Source organism: Trichoderma breve, chromosome 5, assembly GCF_028502605.1.
Source record: "Trichoderma breve strain T069 chromosome 5, whole genome shotgun sequence".
NCBI lineage: Eukaryota > Fungi > Ascomycota > Sordariomycetes > Hypocreales > Hypocreaceae > Trichoderma > Trichoderma breve.
This window is the reverse complement of record NC_079236.1, coordinates 1,875,390-1,891,582: the sequence shown is the minus strand read 5'-3', so window position 1 is coordinate 1,891,582 and position 16,193 is coordinate 1,875,390. Positions and strand designations below refer to the sequence as shown.

The window sequence follows — 16,193 nt, the reverse complement described above, 5'->3', positions numbered from 1 at the left end:
TCCTTGGTAGTTTAGCAAGAAGAATAAAACTGACTCCAGTACCCACGGCTTCCGCCTCGGGTGCCGGATGATCAACTCCGAAATGAAAGCATTGAAATAGTTGTACCACTTAGTACCCTTACCGTGATGAAGCACCATGTCATATCATATCCCTTCAACAACACCCGAGCGCCTCTTCGCCTCCAAAACAGTCATTCCATCGTCCAAATCATGTTTTGAGAGAAACGCCTTGAGTGGGAAATTAACACAATGGCAAGAGAAAAAAAGCAAATTCCCGTATATACCCTGCCAAACCCCTGCGCCTGAAATGTCCTCGTACAGTGCATAGTTCGCTTAACCAAAAAAGAAAAACAAAGCGGCGTGTCCGCTTGAGCACGTCCATCAGTTTGTTCGCCCCCTTTTCCATTAATTCCTGTCCGTGCTCATCGCAGTTCAGCAGAAGGAAAGTACCGTGGCCCAGCGAAGCCTCGAGTGATGACTGATTGAACATCGATATTGCTCCCTGGATCGTGAGACGAGCTCCACATTTTCAGAAGGATGAAGCGACCCGAGACTGGTGGATCGAACTTGATGGTGCACTTGCTCTTCTTCTTCTCAATGTAGAACCGCGCATGAGGAGCGAGTAAACCGCCGCCGCCGACCGCACGAACAGCTTCTTGAGTGGCAGTAGCATGCGCATCCATTGCCTCAGAGAGCGAGAAGCTGGGCGCGTGGTCGTGATTTCTGTCCCTTTGCCTATGGATGATGTTGTGGCGACGTGTGTGATGAAGAAGATGGTCGTCCGAAGTGTCCTGAGGGCTAAAAGGCATGACGATATCCTCCGCGTCAGAATCTGGACTCTCAAAGGGAAGAGAGCCAATGCGGTTGGGGGTGCGATGGAATCGTGGCCCGTCAAAGCCGTCGTCATCGTCGTCTTCCTCATCGCTGCACTCTGTAGTGACGCGGAAATCGGACATCTCCCTGCTAAATTCTTCAGGCATTTCGGGCAGATGATTTTCGTCGTCGTCAGGCCGATATACATAGGAGGTCCTTGTTCTAGTACTCGTGGTGCCGTCGTCATGGTGCTGGATAGAAATTATATGGCGAGGTTCTCGCTCCAGGACCAATGCACTGTCCCCTTCTCCAGCTCGTGACCGCTGCCTCGAAGTCGGGCCATACTGGATCTGATATTGAGCCGTGCGATTCAGCATATCGTCCTGGTTCATGGTGATGAAAATCATGCCCTCCCGGACTCTGTGGAAATCGAGTTAGCAACAATGAACTATTTAAAACCCACCAAAGGGACAGATGCCGGACAGAACGTACGGGTGGGAAAAGTTGGTGGCGCATGGAGCCTTGATGATGAGCTCTTTCAGTGTGAATACCGTCGCGCCTTGGTGTTGCAGAATAATATTGCATCTGTTCCCCTTGGTGCAGTAGACTGAATTGTCGTCCTTGAGGATGTTCTCGGCCGCGTACGACGACTGGTTGGAGAACATGCCGCCGTCGCAGCTCACAATCTCCATTCGCAAATGGCCCGGCTCTACCTGTCCATATCTGCCATATCGGAAGGCCTTGACACCCCCAGAGCCGAGTCGGTCCGCGTCCAGCTTTCGGCGCTTGCTCCGGCGGTTGTCCTCTGGGGAATCATGCGAGCGGAGAGGTTGGGGGAGTGAAGTAAGAGAGGAATGAGTGAGGGCGGAATGGGTCAGGTCGAGCAGGGCTCTGAGATTGGAGTTTGCCTCGTCGAGGGACCGGTCCAGCTCCTCAAAGTTGGAACTTCGGCCCTCGGTGGCATGGGCATGCATGCGAGGAAAGCGTCGTAGTGAATAGCGCGCGCCGTAGTCTGGATGGCGCTCTCTCTCCTCGGCGCGGGAGGCCAGGCGCTCGTCAAGGTTTCGAATCCGCTCGGCTCTGCGGGCGGCCGTGGAAGTCCACTGGAATCGCGGTGGCGAACGGGGAGCCGCAGCGCCATCGCGGGCCCGCGGCGAGTTGAGGGTGCGCAGAGAGGACAGCGTCGATGGCGGAGACAGCGGAGGGAAGTCTTGCAGCGAGTCTCGAGGCCGTTGGGGATTCTGTCCCGAGCCCGACCTCGACGACATGGCGGAACAACGACTTACTCTACCCAGACCCTGGCGATGACGTCGCCGTAAGACAGCTGCTGTGAGGTTGAGAGGTTGAGAGGGTCAGGATGGTTCCGGCCCAGCGACAAGGACGGTTGAATGGCTGGGCGACTCTTGGTCGATGCGAGCTGCCGGGGTTGGCTGTTGATGCGATGCGACTATGAGGCAGAGGCGTGAGTTGGGCGGTGCTCAAGTGACCCGAACGGCTGCAGATGTTGGGCAGTCGGCAAATCAAATCCCCATTCAGCCACTGAGACTAGGAACGGTCCCTAGCAGGGCGGGTAGCTGGGGTTTTAGTTTTGGACGAGAGGAGATGTGAAGGGAAGTGGCAAAGGATTTGATGGATGGACGCGTGGGTGCAAAGGGAAATGAGGTAGAGAAGATAGGTAATGGATGTTTTAATAAAGAGGAAGACGCGCCACTATGGAAGAGTCATCAGCCTGATCAGCTCATTGTCTCTTTCGGGTGTATTTTTTTGCCTCTGCCTTATTGGCCTTGAGAGGGCTACACGGCTAATGGCCGGTCTCAGCTGCTCACTCACCCAATCGATGCTGAAGCTGAAGGCCAATCTGACGGAACAGAGACGACAAAGAATTTGCAGACTCTTGGTATTATCGAGTCAATCACGGTCTGAAGCTCAGCCTGGTTGAGTGAGGCAAGACTAAGAGGACAAAGAGAATAAACGGGAGTATCGGTAGGTGTACTCGTACTAAGGTAAGATTGAAGGTCATCAATTCTCAGGTTCTTGAGTGTGCTGGGGGATGGTAGAGTTGGCGAGTCCAACGCGGGGTCGCTTAGTGCTAGTCCTGCCGCTAACTGGCTGTACCCTCTGCCTTAGCCGCCCAGTGCCAGACAAGGTTATGGATTGAAGACATTGGATTGATATTGCGAGCTCTAGCAGTAGCAGTGCAACATTGCAGGTAAAGATGCATGAGAGCTATCTGGGGCCAATAATAACTGGTTCGATGCCGGTGATGGCGTCTTTTGACTTACAGCCAGCCCCGCTACGCATTGCCGTATTGGACAACCACGAGGACGGTACGGTGCTGTATCCATCGTGAAGCTCTGGAGATGCAGTATTCGTACTTGGACAATTTAATTCGACCCTGCATACTGTACTGTCCTCTTCCCCCTCAGCTGGTGGAGCCGTGCGGATACTTTCTAACTGTCAAGGTTCTCACGAGACATGGCATTGCATCGTAGAATTGGAGACTCTAGCTTGACGGTTAGCTGGTAGCCGAGCCAACCCCATTCCATGGTCATGAGAAACGGGACAAGTGCTTGATTACAGCTGCCGGTACTTGCGGGCTGATCTGACACTGCCAGTCATTTTTGGTGCCAGAAAGATAAAGTCAAGCACATAAAATCAATTCAAGTAGAGGACGATGGCGAATTAAACCTTTCAAGCATAATCATATAGTCGGCATCTAATATCTCACTGAAGCAACTGCCAGTGGATGGTTACCAGACATTGAATAACAACGTGGAACCTGTCCAGCAACTCTCCATCGACCCACTGTTAAAAGACTACCGTAGCCCAGCAATAAATCGCGCCGCCACCCCAGTACCTTTTTATCACAATCTCGCCGTCCCCTAGCGCCACTCCCCCCCAGCGCATCACCACTGCACGGCTACATACACGCAAGGCTGCACGCATCTTCAACCGCTTTGATATCCAACCTGCTCTCTGCATCTACCACCAAAGTCACTTTGCATCGCATTGGATGCATGTCTCTGGAGCACCGCCAGTGCCAGAGCTGACGGGGGATATTTAAACGGCCCCAGTTCAAACTCAACTGCGTCACTCATCTTTCAAAACTGCCACTTGAAATCCCACCAGAACTTCGCAGCCTCGCCTCATTCCGAGCTTCAAAACTTTTGAGCCCAGCCAGCTCCATCTTCTCACCGCACATCTCATCATTCCCTTCAAAATCTAGTGACAATGGAGCAACAGCCGAATAACGGCGTCAGTGAAGCCGGCGCAGCACCCATACTAGACACCAACGGCGGCGCTTCTGCAATGAATCCCGATGCCATGGCTGCCATGATCATGTCCACCCAAGGCTTCATGCCAGACGGCTCTCTCGCGGCCACGGCCATCACAGATCCCTCCATCATGGCTCCTATAATGTTCAACAACGGAAATCCCGCTGCCGGCCTCGCTTTGCCCGACAGGGCCATCACAGCAGGTAAAACTCATCCCCTCTCAGTATTTCGCTAAAAGCTTCACTCATCTCACACATAATAGATGAAATCGCCCTCTACGACCGGCAGATCCGCCTCTGGGGCATGGCCGCCCAGGCCAAGATCCAAAGCGCAAACATCCTCCTCATCACCATCAGAGCCCTCGCCAACGAGATCGCCAAGAACCTCGTCCTCGCCGGCGTCGGCTCCCTCACCGTGCTCGACAACGCCGTCGTCACAGAGGCCGACCTGGGCGCCCAGTTCCTCCTCTCCGAGATCGAGGACCCCGTTGGCCAGAACCGCGCCGAAGCCGCCAGCGCCGCGCTGCGCAAGCTGAATCCCCGTGTCCAGATCCACGTCGACGCAGAAGGGGTCAAGGCCAAAGGGCCCAGCTATTTCGCCGGCTTCGACATCGTCATCACCACGGATCTCGATCCCGACTCATTCAATCTCATCAACACGGCCACTCGCCTCAATGGCAAGGCGTTTTACGCTGCGGGAACACACGGCATGTATGGCTTCATCTTCAGCGATCTGATAGAACACGACTACGTCATTGAGCGCGACCTCGGAAACGTCGCCACAGAGCCCAAGCAGGAAACGCGCACCAGGTCCATCGTCGACGTCAAGACCAAGAAGGAAGGCCCCAAAGTCATCGAGTCCGTCACAAAACGGGAGCTCTATTCCACCTGGTTCCTCGCCAGCGACGTCGCCAGCCTGCCTGAGGAGTACACAAAGTCCAAGCGCCGCCTAAGAAGCGTGTCCCCGACGCTCTCCTGTCTGCGCGCCCTGTGGGAGTTTATGCAGATCCAAGGCGGCCGTCTACCAGGCAACCGTGAGGATCTCAAGCTCTTCACCCAGATCGCCACGCAGAAGCACAAAGCGCTAAACCTCCCGAGTGAGACGCTCAAGCCCGAGTTCCTGCGCAGCTTCCTGCAGAACCTGGGCAGCGAAATCGCTCCCGTCACGGCCATCCTCGGCGGCCAGCTGGCGCAAGACGTCATCAACGTGCTGGGCCAGAAGCAGCAGCCCATCCAAAACATGGTCATCTTCGACGGCACCACCATGGAGGCCCTCATGTACCCCCTGCACCCGGAGGGCATCCTCGGCGCAAACCTGCTCTCCCTCGGCGGCCCTGTCGACCCCATGGCTCCCAACGGGGGCATGATGATGCCTCCCGACATGCCCCTCGGCCTCGACGCCAGCATGGTCATGCCACCGCTAGATCCCACCACCCTAGCCCAGTCGCACGGCATGCCCATGGGCATTCTTCCCGCCGTTACAGGCGCGGATCTGGCCGGTCACGTTGCCATTCCTCAGCCTGATGCCGGCCAAGTACCCGTATCAGCAGTTGGAACTGAACCCGTGTCTGCACCTCCAGCTGAGCCGCAAGCTACCACAAGCGCCAACGATTCAACAGACGCACCAGCCCAGGCCGCACCCTGAGTTTTAACCATTCATCAGCGGAACACAAGGGGAAAGGACATCTGGACTCCATAGTATAAATGATGACGAGATTTACGATATACAAGACGTATTGAGGCATCGGGGAGATTTATCAACAAGAAACCGAGGCAGTCGATAAACTCAAAACAGACAGGGGGAGGTGGACAGGATACAGAAAACAAATGGATTTGGGCATATTGTATGTTAAGAGTGTACTTTCATAGTAGTTGGCACATAATCGTGCCTCAAGAAACTTCTGCAAATTTTACAGCACAGAAACATCACCTATCAAGTCAAGAATGGTCATCATAGTGGAATTCTCATCATTTATTCCCTCAACTCCTATAAAAGGAAAAGAAGAAGAAACCATCGTCCTATATCTCTCTTACCAGAGAGTCCATGTCGCAGGCTACCTCTCATGCAATGCACAGGTAGAAATAAAAACGTAAAGTAAAGAGAAATAATACCAACACCTCCTCCCATCTATCACAGCCATCGCCGTAGCATCTAATGATCAGAGTCTCCCAGATTTTTGTTGTCCCCTTCCCTTCCGTATGCTACCAGCAACCAGTGTCCCAGATTTTATACCCTCTCCCCCTTCCAAACCCTTCTGCCCTCCAAGGCACGAGTAGACCACAAACAACGGTCATTCCAGATGGTGGTCTCCCTATTCTTCCAGACTGACCGATGGGAAACACTATAAAAAGATAAATGGAAAAAGGTAAGAAAGAAACTGAGATCTCATATTGGTACACCAGAAAAGCGGGAAATCAAAAAACTGAGAAGAAAAAAAGTCGTAAATCTTTCCGTTGTTTCCTACCCTCATCAAAGTCGAGAGCCAAATGGATAAGTAAGTCACTGCTATCCGCCAAAAAGCAGTCGAAGCCGTTTCAAAAGCCAAATGGGAAAATGGGGGAGGAGCCCCTCATAAACAAGAAGAATAAATTGCAAATTGAATGCAAGACGAGGCTTGCCGAAGCATAAGCGCAAAGAATAGGAATGCACCGTTGAAAAGAAGAGCTAAGATTCAGTTCATATCTCCTCTGAACGCCGACAAAATGCCGAATTAAGTAGCTTTTGGTATCTGAATACTTTTCGTGTCTGCCATATCTTCTTTGAACAGACTTCTTTTTGGTTCCTGCATGTCCGGTTTGGTCCAATGACTGCTATGAGGAAAGGGTATAATCGTGATGATAAATGTCGCAAGGGTGGTAAAAGGAGGACCAGATGTGCTCGTTTGTATATACGTCATCCGACGAAGGTGAGTGCTTTTCTTGGAAAGTCCATGGCGGGGACTATTACCCTTTATTTGCTTCCAGCCTCTGGCTGAGATGTAGAGTCAAGAGCGGCAGCTGGAGTCTCGGTAACAAGTTGCTGTTCGGCTTGGGTGGTGGCCAGGGCAGTCTCCCTTCGAGCAACCTTCTTCTTTGATGCTGCTCGGCTTGTTTTTTTAGATGTCGTGCTCTTAGCACGAGAACGGCGGGGCCCAGTTGATTGAGTAGAAGCGGTGGTGCTGGGGGTTGCGGGTGTTTTTGCCTTCCTTGGGCGAAGACGACGTGACGAGGTCGTGCCATCCTGAGAAGCTAAGGCTTCAGGAGGGGCTGTATTTGTAGGGGGAATGGCTAGCTCGGTAGGATTGCCAGCACCTTCATCAGGCAGTGTAAAGGGCTGGTCGAGATCCATTTCAAGAGTCATTGTCCGTCGTGGAACAGGGGGGGTATTGCGCGGAAATAGAGGTGGCAATTGAGTGATTGGCTCGGCAAATCGAACAGACCAGTTGGGGTGAGGAGCCACAGCCTCGTGGTTAATAGAATCCCCTGGAGCCACTGGTTGACCAGGTGTTTCCCGTTTCTATCTGGAATCATCCCGGTCATTTCCTGAGTCTGCTCTGTCCTGCTTATCAGCCTTGCTTCGCTTCCGAGGTTGGTTAACATTCCATCCTCTAATTTGCGTTGGACCAGAGCTCGGAAGGGCAGCCAATGAGCCTGTTTCCTTGTGATCATAGGGAATGGTCTTCAACTCGGGCTTGTTCGACCATGCTCGATGAGCGGGGACTGGGGCGGGCTGTAGTTTGCGATACTTTCCAGATCCAGCATCAGAAGACCCCGAAGGTGTGGATCGATGGCGATGCATAGAGCCGTGCATCCCTTGTGGCGTCCCGGGGGGGCTTTGGGCCATAGGGCCGGACATGGGCTGCGGGTTTCCAAAAGTTGGAGACAGGATCTGAGGCGCGTAGCCAGGACCAGATGGTCCCATGTAGGATTGCTGTTGCTGAGGGTTGGGCAGGATTCTTTCCGGTCCGATTGATGGCATAGGAGCAAGGGGTTCGGCAGCAGGGTATCCATGGTGGTAAGATCGAGACGGAGCAGGATTATAATAGTTGTTCATGCTATGAACAGCTGGCCTCATCATAGGGTCTCGCATCATGTCATCCTGGACGGGCTGAGCCCGGCCCCGAGGTGGTCGGAGGGGCGGAAGGGGTTGAGGCGGGAGTGTTTCGGGATTTGGGTTATGAGAGAAGGGCATCCTTGGAGGAGGAGCCTGTGAATAATGCTGCTGTGGCTGTGGCTGTAGCGGCTGTTGAGGAGGTGGTGGCGGCGGCGCCTGAGTAGCAGGCTGCTGGGACGACCAGTAGGTACGGGGATATCCTGTGTTGGGGCCTGGAGGAGGCACAGGAGCAGCTTGTGCAGGAGCCGGCGCCGGACCGGGGCCTTCGGGGCCATAGTTTGCCATACGGCTACTTGCGTAGACTGGCTCGATTGGCCGTCCAGAGCCCATATGCATGTCTCGAGGTTCCGGCACATTATACCCGTAGGAAGAGTAGTAGGGTTGGTGCTGTTCCTGGACAGGAGGAGCTTGTGGAGGAAGGGGAGGTGCAGGATGCTGCTTATACTCCATAGCCCTTGGCGGTGGTGCATGAACCATAGGCTGCTCGGGCGGAGGCTGCTGATAGGCAATTGGCTCTGGTACAGCGTGGTGAGGAGGGTGAGAGACGGCAACATGACCTGGACCGACTGGCTGCACTGGCGGGAGCTCTCGCTGCGGCTGGGGATTTCGGATGTATCCTCCAACAGGCTCAATAGGGGCATGCTGGCTGCTGATGGGAGCATGGCTCAAAGGAGCAACGGGTGGCAAATCTTCGCGTTGGGTTCTCATATCGGACTCTACCTCAGGCATGGGCATGGGCATAGGCATGAGAGGAGTCGGGGCCTTGATGGTGTTGCCCTCGGGTTCATGCAGACGAGTTTCGACGTTGCACAGCTCAGCAAGGAAATTGAGGTTGAGGTTGTTGTTCGTCTCAACGGCAGGTGCCCCAGCAGGTTTGGAATCCGTGAAGACATCTCTAATGGCATCATATCTTGCAGGCTTTGGTGCAGGCACCACAACTCGCGTGTTCTCTTCCGCCTCCACGAATGCAGTCGCGTAGGTAAGAACGGACATGGCAGCAAGGCCACCCTGAGACGACTCAGCAGATTCCTCCTCGGTGGCGACCTGCTCATCAGTCTCGGGCGAGGTTTCGACGACCTCGGGCTTAGACTCGAGCTCCAGGGCTGCCGTGCCTAGAGATCGGGCGCGAAGTTCTTCATCGGTGTACACGTATTCTGTGACGGCAATATCTTCCAGGGGGATGTCGCCCATCTTGCAGAAGCGCCGCATAGCCGCATTCATCTTCACTCTCACAGGCGCATCCTCCACACGACGATAGTTAATCGTCCTCTGGAATGAGCGTGAAGCGTGAGAGATGCGACCAGAAGGCTCGGCAATGTAGACCACGGGCTTTCCGGGCATGACAAACGGCATGGTAGGCTCCGGCTCGTTTGTGCTGTTGGGCAAGAAGATGCCATATTTCGGGTGGAGGCCATGCTTCTTGACGAGCTCCTGGTCGAAATCAGATGGACGAGTGTTGGAGTAGTCATAGCCGTTGCACCAGTAGTCAAAGTGCATGCCATTGCTGTTGGGAGTGTCGAGGTATTTACCCCGTTTGGCGCGAGTGTGGCCTTTGGAAGAGTCATTGGAGCTGTCACGGAAGCCAATGTCATGGTCATCAAACCAGAAGAGTCGCGGAGCGAGAAGGCGGCTGTTAATGCCCTTCTCTTTCATGGACGGTCTCTGGTTGTACATGCGGCAGCCGTACTCGTCAGGCTCCGAGATGTTCTTGGGCAGAGGTGGGCTCTTTTCGCGAGCTGACTGCTTGCCGTTGGACTTGACGACGGCAGTAGAAGTGGCACCATTGGGAATGACGACGGGTTCGGGAGAGGCAGGAGCAGAGTCCTCTTCGGCTGGAGCGCCTTCGATGTGAGCCTCAATTTCGGTTGCGAGGAGACCCTTGGCGGGAGCAATTGGGGCGGCGGGCAGAAGCTGGCTATCAAAGTTGCTGCGAGTCGTCTTCTTGGGTGTGGGCTGGCCATCCGGCTGGTCTTGGGCACGGCGCTTGTTGCTGCCTCGGCCACGGCCACCTCTTCCTCCTCGAGTGCCAGAAGAGGTCGTGGTGGTAGTCACGGCAGCGGCGGCAGCCTCAGCATCGCGCACCTTGTGCCACATCTCGGTACCCTCGACGCGGGAGGGATAAGGCACCAAGTGACCATCCTTGTAGCATTCATAGATGCCGAAATCATTGTCGAGTTGATGATCAGTAATGACTTTGTACTCATACTGGTCATCGGAGATCTGTGGTGGTATCGCGTCAGTAAAAAGCGTCTGGATAAAGCTGCACCCATGACCCTCGAGCGGAGGCTAAAAGAGGCTAGGAGGGTGGAAGGGGGGACGGTGTGCCGATCAGGGCATCCCATGACTAATAGAACAGCAAAATACTTACATCGACTGGGAGATCTCTTGATTCCAGTGCAGCAAGAATGCGGAGACGGTTACCTTGGCCGTCGTAAAACTGTTCTTCAATGTCCTGAAGACCATTCTGCGAGACGGAGAACTGTCAGCTAGGGTACCGCCACGGAAAGAATGGGTGTAAAAAAAAGCAAAGCCGAAGGGGAAAAAACTCGGCGTGGGTAGGGATGAAAGGAAAATGGACGTACTATGAATTCCTGTTCTAGGACATACTGCTCGGCATCGTAAGTGCCTTCAGCAAGCTTTAGATTGGCTTCCAGCTGGCGGTCAAAGAGCTTGAGTTTCTCTTCGAGGCGATCGTGAAGCTCTTGCAGGACCGGCAGGTGTTCACTGGAGAATCGAAGTGAGTCCGACCTTGCCAGGATCTCCTCGATGGTGCGGTCGGCGAGTTCCTGCAGGGCGGGCTTGAGAGCATGCGCCACGGCCTGATAGGTGGCCTTGAGATCTCTCTGGCGCTCATAGGCGGCCTGGACGCGAGAGTCTGCGAAGCTTTTGGCTCGACCTCTCCGCGTGCCACCGCGGCCGGTCTTGGTATATGTTGATTTGGTAATGCCTCCAGTCAACGAGGAAGCGCCTCTACCGCCGCCTCGACCTCGGCCAGCACGGCCACCGCGCCCACCTCTGCCGCGGCCACGGGTGGCAGGCTCCCGTGTGAGCGACTCGTTCTCAGCAGCCATGGTGAGAGACTAGCTCGACCATGTATGAAGAGAAGGAGTGTGGCGTTGCGGGTGAGAGTTGGCGATGATGGGAGAGTGTGAGAGGATGAAGATGGGAGGCGAGGGGATGTTTAGATGGGCAGCTGAGTGTGTGAAGATGAGGAGAGAGGCGTAGAAGAGGTTTGGTGTCTGGGAAGAGAAGAGAACAAAAACGCAGCTTGTGAGTTGTAAAGCCGGGGTCAGGCCAGCCAACCAAGAGTGTCAAGTAAGCCGAAAGAGCACGCGCGCCGCGGTGCCGAAGGAGAAGCTTGACGACGACGAAAAGAAGAGAGACGCAGACCTAAGTGCAGCAATGCAGTGCAAGGGTTGGGGATGAGGCAAGACGAGATGGATGAAGAAGAGGGAGAATGCGAGTTTTGAGGATGTTGTGTTGATGGTTTGGAGCAGCCACAAACATGGAAGCGTTTGAAAAGAAAAAGGTCCGGCTGGTGAAGTGCACGAGGTACGTACACCAATAGCAGCAGCCACTAAGGCTGGGGAACCGCAGTGCCGCTTTTGGGGTGAAAGTGAAGAGAAGCTGACTTTGTACTGAGGCGTCTACTGCAATAGGCCGGACGAGAAAAAAAGGCTGGGCAGAGCACCGGCTTTTTCGTCTGACTGGGCGAGGCGGCTCACTCACCGCGCAGCACAGACAATGGGCAGAGCACGGAAAGGAGCAGCAGCTATTGAGCAGCGAGAACAATAAGAAGAATAATAATAAGACTCGGACGCAGCAGCTGCTGAGATGAAATGAAATGCGCTGGCGAGGTGCCGGGAAGATTTTTGACGGTGAAAGCTCAAGAAACGCGGCAACGCTGTCGAGACGAAAAAGGTCCAGTGCGGCCAATCCCTTTTCTGGGCCCCGGCCCAACCGCCAGGCGTGTACCGTACCTTAGCTGGTGCGTGTATGTACTTTTACAGCAGTGGACGGGGGGGGAGGGTCACTCCGTGGTACCGGGAACATTGCACATCGCCCACTGCACGCAGTCGGACGCAGCGCCTCTAGACCGGTTTTGTTTATTCCCGCGCCTCTGGTTGGTGCGGACCAGGTGAATCTCCGGCTGCCGCGCTCGAGTGGGCTTGCTGGGGAAGGGACTTTGAAGGGGACTTTGAGTGGCAGCAGGTACCGGTGACTTGCAGGGGACAGGCCAGACGAGACGAGACTCCTCTTCACCGCAGAGTGGAGAAGCGCGGCTGTGAGAACTTCAACATGCGCTCACTTTTGAGTAACGCCAGAAGAAGCGGTTGCTACGAGAGACGAGGAAAGCATTTGATGATTTACGCCGCAGGCTTGCATTATTGACATGACGGCGATCTTTGTGACGATGGACATGTTCAAAAGAATAAGCCCTGGTCCATCGTTTCCAGGGGTGCCGCGACAACGAACAACGCCGTGGCTACGTGGGTAGATGGTAGATGGCAAGATGCTGCCATCTCATGGGAACACGCCATAGCGCAGCTGCAAAATGCAAACCAATGCACATGTCGGGACACCAGATGCCGGCGCTGTCCGCGTCTCCCGCGTCGTGCTCGCGGGCCTGCTGTGCGTGCGTTGGGCACGATATGCAAGGCAGAGCCTGATTTCACTTTCATGTCACTGCCCATTGAGCTTCTTTTGGGAGGTGGACCGCTGGCATCCGTGAAGCCCCGAAAAAAAGAGCCTAAAAGCTGCATTGCGCAACAAGGTGCCTGGCGAAAAATCACGTTGAGCTCACTTTCTGCTGCGTCTCGGTGATGAGGCTTCCGAAAGCGAGGCACCAAACTCCCATACAAGATCCAAGACAATAGGATTGAATCGCAGAGCATACACACATTCTCTCTCTCTGAGTACAAAGACGCCGACTTCCTTTTACGACACGATGCCCCCCTTTGTTTGAGGCTGCTCCCCCTCTGTCTCATTGACGTTGTTTTGCAGTGATTCTTGTGGCCACGAGCACAGTAGCGACAAACAGGTCCCCCCTGTCAAGCGGAGGACAGAAAAACCGAGACGGAGAAGATTACGAGCACCCACGCGTTCAATTATACGCCTGTTCTTTAAGCATAGCTATCTGCTATTATATCTATATTTCTTTAGTAACTTCTATTATATTTATATTTTTATAGTGACTGCTGTTATATCTATGTTTTAATCGTAACTGCTACTATGGTTATATAGTTAAATTCTGGCGCTGGTTAAATAGGCGTTCCCTTATAAAAGCGCTACTACTACTTATTGCCAAATGTATGCCCTTATTTATTTTGCGGTCTTGCTTTTTCTGACCTCTCCTTGCCTGTCCCCACCCAGCGAATTGCCTCTTTAGGATTGTGACGGCGCGATAAAAAAAGAGGTACGTACTAGCCCGCCTACCAGACCTCTTCTATGACGACCCTCAGGGCTGCTGCCACTGCTAGTCGGTGCCATCCACAGTGGTGTTACTCCCCTACAAGCAACTGCCCGCAATTAATGGACGCAATTGATGCCTCAATACCTCTTGATGGATCTTCAACGTTTTGCTTTTTTTTTCCACTTTCATAGCCAACCACTAGAACAATCAGCAATAATTAACAGATATTCTCCTTCTTTTACAATAAATTGACTTGTTACTTATTTTCCTTTACCCATTTTCTCATGTCCTTTCGCATCTCGCATCGACCCGCCTCACAACTCAGATGTCAAAAACCACCGCTGCACACGATCTACCGTCATCTGCAGAAGCGCTGTAGCGCAGTGCTCCGCAATCGTGTTAAACAGCGGGCTTTACAGCACGATTTTAGCGCGGCTCTGGACGGGCACCTAATTTGGGCGTCGCTCCCGAAAGCCTTATCGCTGATTGGACCAATCTCTCAATCCGCTGCCGCCATCCCGCCCGTAGTTGCACGTGAGATCTTCCCCTTGTGCTTTGTACCAAGAGTCACTGGTCCCTTTTTTTTTTGGCTCTCTTTGGGAGCACACGCCCTAAAAGTGGTTCCGCCTCAGCTACCTCAGCTTTTTTTTTTTCCTTCCATGCCGCTTCTTTGCATCAATCGACATCGCATTCTCCCCCACGAATTGCAACCATTTGAAGCTGCGCTGCTTCCAATAACCGTCCAATGGCAAAAAGGCGGAAGCTGGCGCGCCAACAGGCTGCACAGCGACCTTCCGGGCGTCCGCAGCAAAAGGACAAGAGCCAATCGAAGAAGCCCCTCCAACCCAAGCCAGCCAAGAAGCACCGTCAGCAGCAGCACGACGAGCCGGTGATCCCCTTCAGCCCCGGCGACCGCATCCTGCTGGTGGGAGAGGGCGACCTGAGCTTCGCCGCGTCCATCATCGAGCACCACGGCTGCACAAACGTCACGGCGACGGTGCTGGAAAAGGACCATGCCGAGCTGCTAGCAAAGTACCCCGCCGTGGATACCAACATTGCCGTCGTCAACCGCCGCCCGGATCCCCCCAGTCACGGCGCCGGGGCCGATGCCGACCCAGACGGTCAACCGGACGGCGATGATGACGATGAATACGACGAGGACGACGACAATTCCGACGCTGTCAATTCCAAGAAGCGCAAGATCGTCAACAACAAGCTGGTCTACAACGTCGACGCCACCAAGCTCCCTCCCTCCGTCGCCCGCGTCCCCCACGACCGAATCATCTTCAACTTCCCCCACGTCGGCGGCAAGTCCACAGACGTCAACCGCCAGGTCCGCTACAACCAGGAGCTCCTCGTCTCCTTCTTCCAGCGCGCCCTCGCCTCGCCCGCCGCCCCGCTCGCCCGCGGCGGCTCCATCGTCGTCACCCTCTTCGAGAGCGAGCCCTACACCCTCTGGAACATCCGCGACCTCGGCCGCCACGCCGGCCTCCAGCTCGAGCGCAGCTTCCGCTTTCAGGCCGACTCGTACCCGGGCTATCACCACGCTCGCACTTTTGGCGTCGTGAGGAATAAGAAGGGGGAGGAGAGCTCTGGTTGGAAGGGCGAGGACAGGCCCGCGAGGAGCTATGTTTTTATGAGGAAGGAAGAGATACAGAGCCAGGTGGGCAAGAAGCGGAAGCGATCTGGCGACGACTCTTCGAGCGACGAAGACGACGAGTGATTTAATCATGCGATTCATCTACCACGAACCTCATCCCGGCATATAAACACTTCCCTTTGGTATATAAGGCAAGGAGCAACACATCTGTACATATAATTGACAACCCCAAGGTCAGCGTTTTATAAAGATCATCACGGCATCTTCATTTGGACAAGGGCGGCGTGGTGGCGTTTCGTTTTGGGACATGGTCTCTCTACCTTTATTTGTATCCTCTAAAGTTCAAGTTAATTCAATATTACGTTATCCTGGCACAGCCATAAGAAATCTTCCCGTGTCATTCCATTCCGGTACCAATTAGAAATAAATAAAAGTATATCCAAGACTCCATGTCCCCGTTGATCACGTCAAATCAACGTCGGGATGCAAAAAGAAAAAAAAGAAGCCAAAGTGAGCCCGTTAGCAGCATTATTTTTTTCCCCTGTAAAAAACCCCCCTTCCGTCCCATTTCCCGCGCCAAGGCACGCCATATGCAAAACACATTTTGAATCCACCAACAAATGGAAAACGTCCCCTATACCCTGCCGCAAATCACAAGCCTAAAACGCCACAAAAGCACAGATATCATCTCGATGGAAACAGAGATAGGTAGAACGAGGTATATCAAATATAGCGAGTCGCTCCCAAGCCTCCAAAAAAAGGTGGAGGCTCTTTTTCAAAAGCGACGTAAATTCGTCCTTCTTGCTCCTGTCCTGTCCTGTCCTATCCTCTGCTCTCCTTTCCACCTCTCCGATTACGCAGACACCGTGGTGAACTTCGTTGGCGACGACGCCTCATTGTCTGTAAAAAAACATCCATTCCATTTCGTAGTAAAATCCCCCCCTCCTAAGCCTCCTCCACCTCCAATTTCCCGGTATGCCAAACCAAACCCCAATTACAC

General features: G+C 53.9%; 5 protein-coding genes across 5 annotated transcripts; 2 read left to right on the top strand and 3 right to left on the bottom strand.

Annotated features, from left to right (window-relative positions):
* Window positions 1–422: 422 nt before the first annotated feature.
* Window positions 423–2,081, bottom strand: T069G_08249 (uncharacterized protein; the record flags this gene model as incomplete). The annotated part of the gene is made up of 2 exons (XM_056175459.1): window positions 423–1,233; window positions 1,306–2,081. The coding sequence occupies 2 exons, from the start codon at window positions 2,079–2,081 to the stop codon at window positions 423–425; spliced, it is 1,587 nt and encodes a 528-aa protein (XP_056026408.1).
* Window positions 2,082–4,044: 1,963 nt separating this feature from the next.
* Window positions 4,045–5,732, top strand: T069G_08248 (thiF family domain-containing protein; the record flags this gene model as incomplete). The annotated part of the gene is made up of 2 exons (XM_056175458.1): window positions 4,045–4,291; window positions 4,351–5,732. 2 exons carry the CDS (start codon window positions 4,045–4,047, stop codon window positions 5,730–5,732), a joined length of 1,629 nt encoding a protein of 542 aa, XP_056026407.1.
* A 1,305-nt stretch (window positions 5,733–7,037) lies between these two features.
* T069G_08247 (uncharacterized protein) lies at window positions 7,038–7,427 on the bottom strand (the record flags this gene model as incomplete). The annotated part of the gene is made up of 1 exon (XM_056175457.1): window positions 7,038–7,427. One exon carries the CDS (start codon window positions 7,425–7,427, stop codon window positions 7,038–7,040), a length of 390 nt encoding a protein of 129 aa, XP_056026406.1.
* A 156-nt stretch (window positions 7,428–7,583) lies between these two features.
* Window positions 7,584–11,251, bottom strand: T069G_08246 (uncharacterized protein; the record flags this gene model as incomplete). The annotated part of the gene is made up of 3 exons (XM_056175456.1): window positions 7,584–10,400; window positions 10,549–10,644; window positions 10,763–11,251. 3 exons carry the CDS (start codon window positions 11,249–11,251, stop codon window positions 7,584–7,586), a joined length of 3,402 nt encoding a protein of 1,133 aa, XP_056026405.1.
* Window positions 11,252–14,338: 3,087 nt separating this feature from the next.
* On the top strand, window positions 14,339–15,316 carry T069G_08245 (uncharacterized protein; the record flags this gene model as incomplete). Its single annotated transcript, XM_056175455.1, has 1 exon — window positions 14,339–15,316. The coding sequence occupies one exon, from the start codon at window positions 14,339–14,341 to the stop codon at window positions 15,314–15,316; it is 978 nt and encodes a 325-aa protein (XP_056026404.1).
* Window positions 15,317–16,193: the final 877 nt, after the last annotated feature.